The sequence below is a fragment of the Mytilus galloprovincialis genome, chromosome 11 (assembly GCF_965363235.1).
Source record: "Mytilus galloprovincialis chromosome 11, xbMytGall1.hap1.1, whole genome shotgun sequence".
Lineage (NCBI taxonomy): Eukaryota > Metazoa > Mollusca > Bivalvia > Mytilida > Mytilidae > Mytilus > Mytilus galloprovincialis.
Genome location: NC_134848.1, coordinates 79,481,326 through 79,495,740, shown reverse-complemented (window position 1 = coordinate 79,495,740; position 14,415 = coordinate 79,481,326). Strand labels below are relative to the sequence as shown.

Below are 14,415 nucleotides of genomic sequence, written 5' to 3'. Positions count from 1 at the left end.
AGAAAAAATTTTTTCAAATCAGCCATTTACCATTTAATATGTACAAAAAATCATAACAGGGTTAATTGTCTATCGACTTGGCATCTCATGTCAAATATATTCAATTCAATTAAAAAAGCATATTTGTATATGAACTTTAAAAAAAAATTATTTTAATCAATGACATAATTGTAACTTGCTATAATTGGACATAAACTTGATCTTAGCGTAGAAATTGGGACTTAGTTCAGAAAGAGAAAATGATTAAAGATGGTCATATCACGAAAAGAAAATGAATTAACAAAATCATATGCTTAAGGGGGCTCGAGGGTATAAATCTATTTTTTTTAAATATAAGATTCCGGTAATTGTTTCTTTAAATTAACTTTATCATATACTTAATAGAATAATTTCTTTAAAATGGGGTCACTTTTCATTTAAACTCATAATTTGCCTTCGAAAAAATCATGTATTTTTTTAAGGAACTGTCAAATAGGAGAACAAGAGGTAATATGGAAATACAAAAAAAATAACCAAATTACAGAAATTGCGTGAATTTGAAATTTGTTTAGTTACAATACAGCTTATTTAAAAATATTAAAAAATTATAGGTCACCGATGAGTAAAAAAAGACAAAATTAAGATTTAATGCAAAAATAATGGCATGTTTGCACCAAAGGATGATAATTTGGAGCTTTGTCAATGATATTAACAATTTAAACGTCATTCTGGGCAAAAACGAATTGATTGGTTTTTGGTTTATTTTTGTAACATGTAATAGAGTAACAGCAAACAATGTTATAAATAAAGTGTGTAATGAACAAAACAATGTTTTAATTTTTGTTGAAATGTTTGTACCCTGGAGCCTCCGTAATTAATTGATTTTTCGATATCATGTCCCACTGACGTCTTCCGAAGTGGAATTCTGTGATTCGCACATGCATGTTTGTTTTTGGATAAAATACTTTAGGTACAAATTTTTTTTTTTTTTTGGGGGGGGGTTTTCCTTTTCGGACAATACTTACAAAATTTGATTAAAATGGTGCCTTAAATATTATAACTTTAAAAGTAACGACTTCCGACTTTTTAATAGAATGCTACAAAAACAGATTATTAATATTTCAATAATAATTCAGAACAAAAAAAGCCTGAAAATTGTAAAAATCTTAATGTTATTGAATTATACTTTAGAAGTAAGTTGCAAAGGGATTCGCGAAGTATGGAAAATATTTGGAAGGCTGATAATCAATAGTCTATAATGATTGTGTCATTGTTAGGACTATACAATCATATACATTTCTTTAATGAATGTTCCAAAATCAGTGTCCCGTTATCAATACAGTCAAACATAAGGTAGCTCCTATACAGTCAGCAAACACGCCCAAGTCGACGAATTGTTTCACATCCTACTGATATGGAACATTCATTGAGCATGTCATTTTGTAATTTTGTGTAAGTACTGTACTCCACCTCCATCTACTCGTAAAAGTGCCATCATCAGACTATGGGTTGTCTTTATTTTTGAGGTTGCTTTCCATTTCTTCAATATATCTTCTATCAAACCAGATAAATCTTTTGGAAACTTGACAACACTTTTCTCAACTTCATAGAAACTAATACCTAGTTCTATTCCTAACTGTAATGCACAATTTCCTATTTGGTTTGATAACGTCTTCAAAACGTCGTCACTTGGGGGTTCCTGTAGTTTTAAATCTGCAATGTCTAATAGAATATTTGTTTTAATGAACGCATGTGCATATAAATATATATTTTTATTCTAAATGGCCATATGACTCAAAATGATATATTTACATTAAAGCGATTTATTAAAACTCAATCACATTATCTGTATGCGTCACAATCGTATGTCATCTCCACAATTTTGATCAGCGTCACTTGAAAAAGACGAATTAGAAACTCGTAAATCAATATTACAATATCTTGAGATTTCATAGGATCGAATGTATATGTTTTTTACTCTCGATAGCATAAATCTCATATATTATTCATTATTTGATAAGATTTTAGGTTTCAAATCACATGATAACAAAATGTGGGTACTTTAATGTGTAGTTAACACCATGTGTTCATTTATAAAAGAAGACGGACACGATTGGATTAAACATTCAACTAACAAACCGTAGAAAAACCTCTTCAGTTGAGTTGCTTATCGTATACATTGGTATCTTAGCAATAACATTGCCTTACAATAACATTACTGCCTTAAATATTCTTTGAACAAGTAATCTTAACATATTTGTTGCGTACGCGCATTAAGGTTTTTTATAGCCTGTGATGTTTGTCATTGATGAACTATGTTCGTTGTTGTTGCATTTTGCATGTTGTGTCGACTATGACATGTATATCATTAGATTTTGCGTTTCTATGAGATGAATGTTCTTGTGTTTGCGCTGTATTTCTGTTTAGTGTTGGTTTTATTTCGCGATGATTTTTAACATTGTCATAGAGCAGGGTGTTTTGGCTAGTCATATGACCAAGTTCAAACCCCTCATTTTTTCTAAAAAGTTCATGTACCAAGTCAGAAATATGGCATTTTTTTTTCAATAAGTCCGTTGCTATGGATGTTGTCGTTTGTTTTTGTTGCACTTAAGTGTTCCTGCTGTTTGGTTGTTTTTTTTCTCCTATTAGTTATTAGGTGACATTTTCTTAGCCGGATTTGTTTTCTCCAATCGATTTATGACAACACCGGTATTCCTCTGTTGCCTTTCTTTAAGGATTAATGTATTAAAGTAAATGTGAGTGTGTCAATATTTGACTTAAATCGTGATTGTTCTTACCAAACAACTTCGTGTTCTCTCTGAAAACCTGAAACAGTAGAAACTTATTATAAAATCAAATTATAAGAAGATCTCGCAATTTATTTTTTTATTTTTTTCATTTTCAAGTAATTAGACACCACTTCAGTTCATTAAGGCAATCATCACAAATTTACTGCATCTGAACTGTTCCTGTCGTAATGACTTATGTTCAAAAAGACTTTTGTGACAAGTCATTAGATGGCAATGACATATTAGTCTTACATCTTAATATCAGCTGTTGTTCAGGATCAACAAGTAATTCTCACATATCCAAATACACTGGAATCACACGTTAACCTGAATTGGTTGCTACATGAAACATAGAAAAACAAGTTCAGTATTAAATTAGTTAAACTTGATTTAGTCAAACAATGTGACGATATGAGTAACCAATCTCAAAATAGTATGTACCTGGCAAATAAAATGGGTATTCAAATTCGCTGCAGTCAAGGCTTCTGCTAGGTCATTCAATGTAGGTTTCTCCTGGTTTGAAAGTTTAGACTCTTTCCATTTACCTAATGCCATTGAAATTATTCCTTCACGACTGTGACTGCAATACATATCTTCAGTGTTCTCCCATTGCCTTGGTGTCATTCCCAATCGTACGAAAAACTGTTTAAAGCTATGTATTCCAATCTGACTACACAGTCTTACTAGATGTTTATCACTTGGCTCTGTTCCCAAATCGTCGCTACTGAGACCTACAAAAAGTATTTGCATTGGTTTAAGTACTTACACTAGTCATTCATTAGTAAAAGCAAGTAAAAATAATCATGGATAAAAACCTATTTAAAAGACAAGTGGGATATGATGACACAAAAATCAATAATTCACAATTGTGATGATTAAATACACGGAACATAATAAACTACTGAGAGATATTTGTTTTAAATTAAAATTTGGAATATTCTTTTTGTACTACCAAATATCTATGTAGCATATACTATCCATTTTAACAATAGTTACAAATGTATCTCTGTTATACAAATTGTATTCAATTGTTGTTTCAATTGATATGTATTCCTTTATTCATTAATTATTGTCTACATTCGTATTGACTTCTTTTTTAAACAAATTTATAAAAAAAGTTGCATAGCTCTTTAAACGCAAACACATACATATAGCTGTACTTGTTTAAGTTACCTGTACATCCATCTTCACCAACGTCACACATCTGTTGATTCTGTGAGCATACATAAGATATGTGATTTAGATTTAACGAAGAATACAAAAAAATAAAACAACGCCAATACCAGACGCCGAGAAAAATTCAAAGTTCAAAGTCAATAATCAAATGGCAAAATCAAAAGCTTTAAAGTATAACAAAAAGCAAAATAACAAAGGATGCGAGTACAAACAATCATAAAGGAAAATCCAAACCATGTAGTCAGTTATCAAAAGGCCTTTTTTAATGGATTTATCTATAACAAATACAATTTTAGAAGAAAAAAAAAACATTTATGACAGCTACGAACCAACGACAAAAACTGAAAAACAGACTCCTGATTACTCGAAGTTGATGACAGATAGTATAAGGTTAATAACAATATGCATGTATGCACAAAACGCAAGTATTTTTAGCCTTAGCATGCTTATTGTCAATATGTACATATTCAGTGAATAAAAACGCAAATTATTACTTATAAATACACAACTTAAAACCACGTGAGAACAAAATAATATTAAGTAACTTACCCACATTGTTGACATCTGTACAGATTTTTTTACTACGAAAATAATGGTTATAACTTATGAACAAATTTAGGTTGAAACTAAATATTTGGTTGTTGTGTCCTTTTTTTTTAATTTCTTAATCATGTGTTAATTCAATGGGCAACGCGTGACATCATTATACTGATCCCTTGTATGTATTATCATATCATAAGGTTACGGTTGCTCGGGACTATTCGACTGCGCATAATTTCACGCATGCGCACGAAAAGTTTGTGTTGTAAATTCACTTTCATTTTGTAAAATTTTTGATTGTTTTAAAAAATTTAATTAATATACTTTTGTCCCTAACAAATTATTATCGTAATTATGTGTATCTGCGAAAGACTCAAAATGACATTTTACCTAATTTCATCATTTTCCCGCCAAAATTTCGGGTTGAAGGCCTAATATTTGTTTTTCCTTATCGGTGACCTATGTGCTTTATTTGCTCATTCTTTTTAAAGCTTTTTATATTACAGTTATATTTCAATTAAATACGTCAACACCTCTATTTTCACTATTATTTCATTGCAAAAATGTCCCTTTTATACCTCTTTAAAAGTAAAATTTTGAGCTTAAATGTTCCTTGACCCCTATTGTTTTTCGACCAAATTGATTCACTTTCTATTAAGATTAAAATAGCAAAAAATACAGCACTTCTGATAGAAACTTCGAATAGGCCCGAGCCACCTTAACTGATGTTCTGAATAATTGTCGACACCTTTACGAGTTTGATACAATAGTTTGGTGTTTGTTTGTTTGTTTTGGTTTTTTTAATACAAGCAAACAAAGTGTGTATAACAGTTATACATTTAAATTATCTTACCTTATCAAAGATCCAGTACAATAAATATTTTGTGTCATGTATATTGTCCTTGTCACATTTCCAGCTCTTTTCATTTTTGATCTTTTCTAGAGACGTAAAGCAAACGTCGTTGCCACATGGGATGCCTACTGTAAACGAGTACAGTTCTAAAACATTTCTTGGTTTGATTTTATTACCGAAGCTGTTATGGTAAAATAATAAAGACGATTCAATATTCTTGGTCAAACATTCTTGTATGCTTGCTGCAACATCCGGTGAGATAGAAAGTAATGATTTCTTGTTTGTCATATACACATTCACGCGATTGTCGTCTACCCAGATTCGGAGTTCATCATCTTCACTTACGTTCACAACTGCAGCCTTGTGATAAAGACACGGTTTGTTATTTTCCTCCTTTAATGGCCAAGCGATAACTGCAGCTCCAATAACTTTGTAAGCTAGTGCACTAGGTATCGAACTATCAGATAGAATGTATTGCAGGCAAATCGTTTTATCTCTTTGACTTCCCAGGTTGTTGAAATCTGGTCGTATTGCTTTGATCAAGCATAATACGAGGTACACATCTGTAGACGATTGTTTAAACGCCTTAGGAACTATAAGTATGTACAAGTGGACAAGAAGCTTTAAGACGAATTCTTTGATTGCATCTTCTTGCATATACTGATTGAATTGGGGTTGTTTCCAAATCTTTAAAAGATCTCTCTTGAAGATTCTTCCCGTTTTGGTCATTGTTTCAAGTATGTATCTCAGATCCGTATCTGACGGCCAAAATTGTTCGTCTGTCACGAAGGACCTAAGTATATTCACCAATGCAGGAGGATGGATTATGATGAACTTGTCCAATCCAGGAAGGTTGTAATACATCAGCTTACCGAGTGAGTGCTGAACTAAAAGAAAGTCATCCATTTAATGGTCATTCAAAGCTAGGTCTGCATTAAGCTCATTAACTTGTTGGAGGGTTTCCTTTGTTAAGATGTAAAGGTTCTTCAGTTTCATGTTCAAGATTTGTAGCTCTAAAGGAACCCATAGCATGGGTCTTCTTTGACCCCAAGATGTCTGCCTCATCGCAAAAATGACAATTTGATCAGTCATTCTTTTTATTTCGACATCGTTTTTATCTACCCCGTTAATAAAGTATATCGTCTCCAGATGTATTTGATTCTTTTTCTCGTGACTGGAAAACATTTCTTTGATATCTGCTAGAAACCATTCCTTCATCTTTGTTGTATCTCCCTAAAAAGTGGAAGTACTGATTTTAAATATTAGGTAATGGTACGGCATTACCTCTTTGATGTGACTTGAGAGAACAATTTGACTTGAGATAACAATTTGACTTGAGAGAACGACATGAATGATTAATTTCATCGGATATAAATTAGGTTTTAGAAAAAAAGTGCGTTAAACCGTTATTGTGTGTTTGAAGACAGCCGTTAAACAGAATATTATTCATTAATGGTGTGCATACATGTGTAATATGTCTCCATAAGTGAGTTCACATTCAAATATGAACACGTGATTTAGAATACGACAATATGACATATCTACCATCAGATGTTAAATATATATACCATAACGAATAGTCAGTCAATTACAGTATCATTCCTAATATATAAATTGACTTTTAACAGTAGCTCTAAGGACCTTGACAATGTATATTTTCTTTCTAAATCATGTGTTCAAAAAGTAAGAAATATGATGTTAATCAAGACATGTGGCATCTTTGTACTGTGAGGTATTTTTTTTCAAATCTACTCTTAAAACTAGAAAGAAATTCTCAAGGTTTAAATACTGGAAAATTATATCTGTCTCAATACCTGAATAATGATGTAGATCAAAGCTAATTACCATCTTTTTCGATATTCATGATATTGATTGAAAACAAACCGTTACCCGGAAACACATGGAAACTGATAGAAGTCATCCCAAACTCGGTAAACTATGAACATTTTCCGAAAATAAGGCCAGATAATAAAAATACTTTAATATAATTAGAATAGCATTATTTATCTATATTGATGTAATATTTATAATATTTTGTAAACGACTAACAATATGCAGTTTATCTACCTGAAGAATCCCTGAAATTCTGGTACTAATGAAACAGGTACCTTCAGTGAGATAGCTGTGTCAGTGGAGTAATTGTTAACAGCGAGCAATACTTTTGTTGAATAAAAAAAGTCATTGTGCTGATCATCATTAATATTGATGTGTCTGATGACCAAAGTTATATTCCAATTATTGAGCCACATTAGTTTTGTCCGCGGTTTTTCCCGCGGTATGACATATAACTTAAAATCAAATCTGAAGTCTACGCCTTTAACATATCTAAAAATTAAGTGCTATGCATTTATCAGAATGATGAAAAAGTTTAAAAAATAAAATTAAATGCTGATGGTAACACACTACCAGAATCATAAATAAAACAAATATAAAACAAACCTTACCTTCAAATACAAATCGCGTTCATTAATAAAATAGAGAATGTAAATGGGGAATGTGTCAAAGAGACAACAACAACGATAGAACAGACAACTGCAGAAGGTCACCAAAAAGGCTTAAATGCAGCTAGACATTGCCGCACCCAATGGCGTCCTTCGGACGGCTTCCAAACAAATATATGTATATATTAGTTCAGTAATAATGGATGTCTTAATAAACTCCAAATTATACACAAGAAACTAAAATTAAAAACAGAACAAGACTAACAAAAGCCAGAGGTACCTGACTTGGGACAGGCGCAAAAAATGCGGCGGGGTTAAATATGTTTATGAAATATCAACCCTCCCCCTATACCTCTAGCCAATGTAGAAAAGTAACCGCATTACAATATGCACAATTAAATTCAGTTCAAGAGAAGTTCTAGTTCGATGTCAGAAGATCTAGATGTAACGAAAGAAAAAAAAATTACAATAATTTATAAATAAAATCATTCATTAAATTTACATTAAGAGCTGCACAACAAAGACCAATGAAAATATCTGCATTGTGTTTCACCCGTACGTAACGAGCTTTATGTAATTGATCTGATATTAGACAGGTTAGACTGAAAGTAGGAAATGCATTCATGATGTTAGTATTTCGCTTGATATCTTTCGTATTTTGTTATTGATTATACATTGTCTGGTGTTTGATTTCAGTTTCATCGTATGATATTATCCCATTATGTGATTGTTCTTTCTAAATTCATTTTTTTTTAAATTTCTCATTAATGAATTGCAGGGACCTACACCTCTTCATAAAGCAGTGGAACAGGGGGAAATTAAGGTCGCAGATCTGTTGATCAGAAACAAAGCTGATATCAATGTTCCTGACAATGTTGTAAGTTATTAATTATGTTGAAAAGAAGGACCCCTTTTCTGCAAAATACCAACTGGGTCTCAAAATATTGCACATTTATGTTACGAAACGATTTTAAAGCAAAATGTATGTTTTTCCTAAACATCTGAAGAGATTAACGTCAAACAGATGCATACAAAACATTGACCACTTCTATAGAAGATAAACTGTGCCTGATTGATTTAAAACCTCATTTATTTGTTAATAGCTCTAATGTATCAAGAGAAATTAGAATGACTCAAGTTAGTTTTCTATACTTTCAAAAAGTGGGTGAAGCATTCAGAACATGTGACGCTTTCGCCCTCGAAACATTATGTATAATGTATTTAGTCTTCGTTGTAGACGCTGAATCATTATATTTCATCTGCTCCGTTTGATATCTGTATTTTTTTGCCTTCTTTTTTTAAATACGTCTCATCATGTGTTTCTTATCAATAATAAAACATTGTTAACAGGGAGCTACTCCTATTCACGAAGCAGCAAAACGAGGAAATGTCGAAGTCACAGATCTCTTGATCAGAAACAAAGCTGATGTTAATGCTACTGACGATGTTTTAAGTTATTAATGATGCTGAAAAGAAGGACACATTTTCTGCAAAATACCAATAGAGTCTCAAAATATTGCACATTTTGTTACAGAAACGACCATTTCGAAATATTCAAAGCCAAGTTTCTGCATTTCCTAATACGGTATAAAAAAAAAATGCCATGAGGTAAAACATATCTAGTAATGAACGCCACTACTCTCTAATTTGTATTTTGAAATTTAACATCAGCGGGTCCGGGGTACAATGTACCTTCGTTGCCAGACCTCTAAACTCCAAATTAACACTTTTTGACCCTTAATAATTATAACTGATTTATATTCTAGCTAAACTGAAAAGTCAAGAAGATAACCAAAGGGAAACATTGAAATGAATATTTGAAAAAAAAAACACCAAAAAAAAGTTTTGTAAAGTATTTAGTTTTTTGTTTTCAACAAATGTACATGTGTATAGAAAAGCAAAGAGATTGTTCACTGCTATTGTATATATTTAATATTTAAGGGAGTTACCCCTCTTCACAAGGCAGCAGAACATGGACAGGTGGAAGTCATAGATGTTTTGATTAGGAATAACGCTGAAGTTAATGCTACTGATAATAATGTAAGTAATAACAGAAATATGAATAGATGAATGAATGAATCTTAATTTCCAAAGTATAAACATGCTATGGCAAAATTAGCAACATGTATTATAAATGTTTATTTAAATAAAAACATCCGAGAAAAACGACTGTTCAATAAATCTCTGTAATTGCACGCATGGTATAACGTTAAAGCATGGTTTGTATAACTTCCATACTTCATTGACAATCATAGTTGTATTGTTTTGTATTTTTTTTTTGGTTAGCTGATCATGTTCCTTTTAAGGTTTTACATGATATAACGATGAAACATGGTTGCTTGCTAGTTTAATAGTATTACTTCCATATTTCATTGATAATCAATATTTAAGTACTTGATCAGATGACTCTCATTAATCAATGATAAACAAGATTGAGTTTTAAAATCATATAATTATGAACTGTATAGTATTAATACATGTATATACATAGTTTAGAAGTTCACAACAAGGTATGTCTATTCACTAGTGTTAGCGCCTCTGAAATAGTGTCATCAACAATTTCCAAATCACTTCTGGCGGTTTGACCACATGGAGGCATATCATCATCCATCATGTCTAAGCTATCAGTATCAATATCGATGTCTACTTCAATATCCATACTTAATGCATATGTGACAGAAAGGTATCATGCATCCCTATTTATGGGGGCATATCACCCGATTAGTGGTGACATGATCATAAATGAAATATCACACTATTCATTGGTGCATTATATTGTTCTGTTTTGTCACCTCCCATTTCAAGGATTATTATAATTTAATTTATTATTTTGATGACTCAACATCATTTTTAGATGTACATATTAATTTCCTGTATGGGAGCCCGTGTAGACTTATGTTGAAGTAATTAGTGATAAAAATAAAGACAATAACCTATAATGGTTTACTTTTTTAAATTGTTATTTGGATGGAGAGTTGTATCATTGGCACTCACACCACATCTTCCTATATTTATCTTCATGCACAATGCCCATACAGGAAATTAATATGTACATCTAAAAATGATGTTGAGTCATCAAAATAATAAATTAAATTATAATAATCCTTGAAATGGGAGGTGACAAAAGAGAACAATATAATGCACCAATGAATAGTGTGATATTTCATTTATGATCATGTCACCACTAATCGGGTGATATGCCCCCATAAATAGGGATGCATGATACCTTTCTGTCACATATGCATTAAGTATGGATATTGAAGTAGACATCGATATTGATACTGATAGCTTAGACATGATGGATGATGATATGCCTCCATGTGGTCAAACCGCCAGAAGTGATTTGGAAATTGTTGATGACACTATTTCAGAGGCGCTAACACTAGTAATAGACATACCTTGTTGTGAACTTCTAAACTATGTATATACATGTATTAATACTATACAGTTCATAATTATATGATTTTAAAACTCAATCTTGTTTATCATTGATTAATGAGAGTCATCTGATCAAGTACTTAAATATTGATTATCAATGAAATATGGAAGTAATACTATTAAACTAGCAAGCAACCATGTTTCATCGTTATATCATGTAAAACCTTAAAAGGAACATGATCAGCTAACCAAAAAAAAATACAAATCAATACAACTATGATTGTCAATATGTATGGAAGTTATACAAACCATGCTTTAACGTTATACCATGCGTGCAATTACAGAGATTTATTGAACAGTCGTTTTTCTCGGATGTTTTTATTTAAATAAACATTTATAATACATGTTGCTAATTTTGCCATAGCATGTTTATACTTTGGAAATTAAGATTCATTCATTCATCTATTCATATTTCTGTTATTACTTACATTATTATCAGTAGCATTAACTTCAGCGTTATTCCTAATCAAAACATCTATGACTTCCACCTGTCCATGTTCTGCTGCCTTGTGAAGAGGGGTAACTCCCTTAAATATTAAATATATACAATAGCAGTGAACAATCTTTTTGCTTTTCTATACACATGTACATTTGTTGAAAACAAAAAACTAAATACTTTACAAAACTTTTTTTTTGGTGGTTTTTTTTCAAATATTCATTTCAATGTTTCCCTTTGGTTATCTTCTTGACTTTTCAGTTTAGCTAGAATATAAATCAGTTATAATTATTAAGGGTCAAAAAGTGTTAATTTGGAGTTTAGAGGTCTGGCAACGAAGGTACATTGTACCCCGGACCCGCTGATGTTAAATTTCAAAATACAAATTAGAGAGTAGTGGCGTTCATTACTAGATATGTTTTACCTCATGGCATTTTTTTTTATACCGTATTAGGAAATGCAGAAACTTGGCTTTGAATATTTCGAAATGGTCGTTTCTGTAACAAAATGTGCAATATTTTGAGACTCTATTGGTATTTTGCAGAAAATGTGTCCTTCTTTTCAGCATCATTAATAACTTAAAACATCGTCAGTAGCATTAACATCAGCTTTGTTTCTGATCAAGAGATCTGTGACTTCGACATTTCCTCGTTTTGCTGCTTCGTGAATAGGAGTAGCTCCCTGTTAACAATGTTTTATTATTGATAAGAAACACATGATGAGACGTATTTAAAAAAAGAAGGCAAAAAAATACAGATATCAAACGGAGCAGATGAAATATAATGATTCAGCGTCTACAACGAAGACTAAATACATTATACATAATGTTTCGAGGGCGAAAGCGTCGCATGTTCTGAATGCTTCACCCACTTTTTGAAAGTATAGAAAACTAACTTGAGTCATTCTAATTTCTCTTGATACATTAGAGCTATTAACAAATAAATGAGGTTTTAAATCAATCAGGCACAGTTTATCTTCTATAGAAGTGGTCAATGTTTTGTATGCATCTGTTTGACGTTAATCTCTTCAGATGTTTAGGAAAAACATACATTTTGCTTTAAAATCGTTTCGTAACATAAATGTGCAATATTTTGAGACCCAGTTGGTATTTTGCAGAAAAGGGGTCCTTCTTTTCAACATAATTAATAACTTACAACATTGTCAGGAACATTGATATCAGCTTTGTTTCTGATCAACAGATCTGCGACCTTAATTTCCCCCTGTTCCACTGCTTTATGAAGAGGTGTAGGTCCCTGCAATTCATTAATGAGAAATTTAAAAAAAAATGAATTTAGAAAGAACAATCACATAATGGGATAATATCATACGATGAAACTGAAATCAAACACCAGACAATGTATAATCAATAACAAAATACGAAAGATATCAAGCGAAATACTAACATCATGAATGCATTTCCTACTTTCAGTCTAACCTGTCTAATATCAGATCAATTACATAAAGCTCGTTACGTACGGGTGAAACACAATGCAGATATTTTCATTGGTCTTTGTTGTGCAGCTCTTAATGTAAATTTAATGAATGATTTTATTTATAAATTATTGTAATTTTTTTTTCTTTCGTTACATCTAGATCTTCTGACATCGAACTAGAACTTCTCTTGAACTGAATTTAATTGTGCATATTGTAATGCGGTTACTTTTCTACATTGGCTAGAGGTATAGGGGGAGGGTTGATATTTCATAAACATATTTAACCCCGCCGCATTTTTTGCGCCTGTCCCAAGTCAGGTACCTCTGGCTTTTGTTAGTCTTGTTCTGTTTTTAATTTTAGTTTCTTGTGTATAATTTGGAGTTTATTAAGACATCCATTATTACTGAACTAATATATACATATATTTGTTTGGAAGCCGTCCGAAGGACGCCATTGGGTGCGGCAATGTCTAGCTGCATTTAAGCCTTTTTGGTGACCTTCTGCAGTTGTCTGTTCTATCGTTGTTGTTGTCTCTTTGACACATTCCCCATTTACATTCTCTATTTTATTAATGAACGCGATTTGTATTTGAAGGTAAGGTTTGTTTTATATTTGTTTTATTTATGATTCTGGTAGTGTGTTACCATCAGCATTTAATTTTATTTTTTAAACTTTTTCATCATTCTGATAAATGCATAGCACTTAATTTTTAGATATGTTAAAGGCGTAGACTTCAGATTTGATTTTAAGTTATATGTCATACCGCGGGAAAAACCGCGGACAAAACTAATGTGGCTCAATAATTGGAATATAACTTTGGTCATCAGACACATCAATATTAATGATGATCAGCACAATGACTTTTTTTTTTATTCAACAAAAGTATCGCTCGCTGTTAACAATTACTCCACTGACACAGCTATCTCACTGAAGGTACCTGTTTTATTAGTACCAGAATTTCAGGGATTCTTCAGGTAGATAAACTGCATATTGTTAGTCGTTTACAAAATATTATAAATATTACATCAATATAGATAAATAATGCTATTCTAATTATATTAAAGTATTTTTATTATCTGGCCTTATTTTCGGAAAATGTTCATAGTTTACCGAGTTTGGGATGACTTCTATCAGTTTCCATGTGTTTCCGGGTAACGGTTTGTTTTCAATCAATATCATGAATATCGAAAAAGATTGTAATTAGCTTTGATCTACATCATTATTCAGGTATTGAGACAGATATAATTTTCCAGTATTTAAACCTTAAAAATTTCTTTCTAGTTTTAAGAGTAGATCTTATACAAAAATTTTGTAGTGATAAGTAGACAA

At 31.5% G+C, this 14,415-nt stretch overlaps 1 protein-coding gene across 1 annotated transcript; it reads right to left on the bottom strand.

Annotated features, from left to right (window-relative positions):
- Positions 1 to 220: 220 nt before the first annotated feature.
- On the bottom strand, positions 221 to 5,679 carry LOC143052876 (uncharacterized). The gene is made up of 5 exons (XM_076226023.1): positions 5,338 to 5,679; positions 3,942 to 3,981; positions 3,210 to 3,499; positions 2,778 to 2,805; positions 221 to 1,701 (listed from the first exon to the last, which is right to left on the bottom strand). Exons 1-5 carry the CDS (start codon positions 5,623 to 5,625, stop codon positions 1,415 to 1,417), a joined length of 933 nt encoding a protein of 310 aa, XP_076082138.1. The 5' UTR covers positions 5,626 to 5,679; the 3' UTR covers positions 221 to 1,414.
- Between the last annotated feature and the right edge of the window lie 8,736 nt (positions 5,680 to 14,415).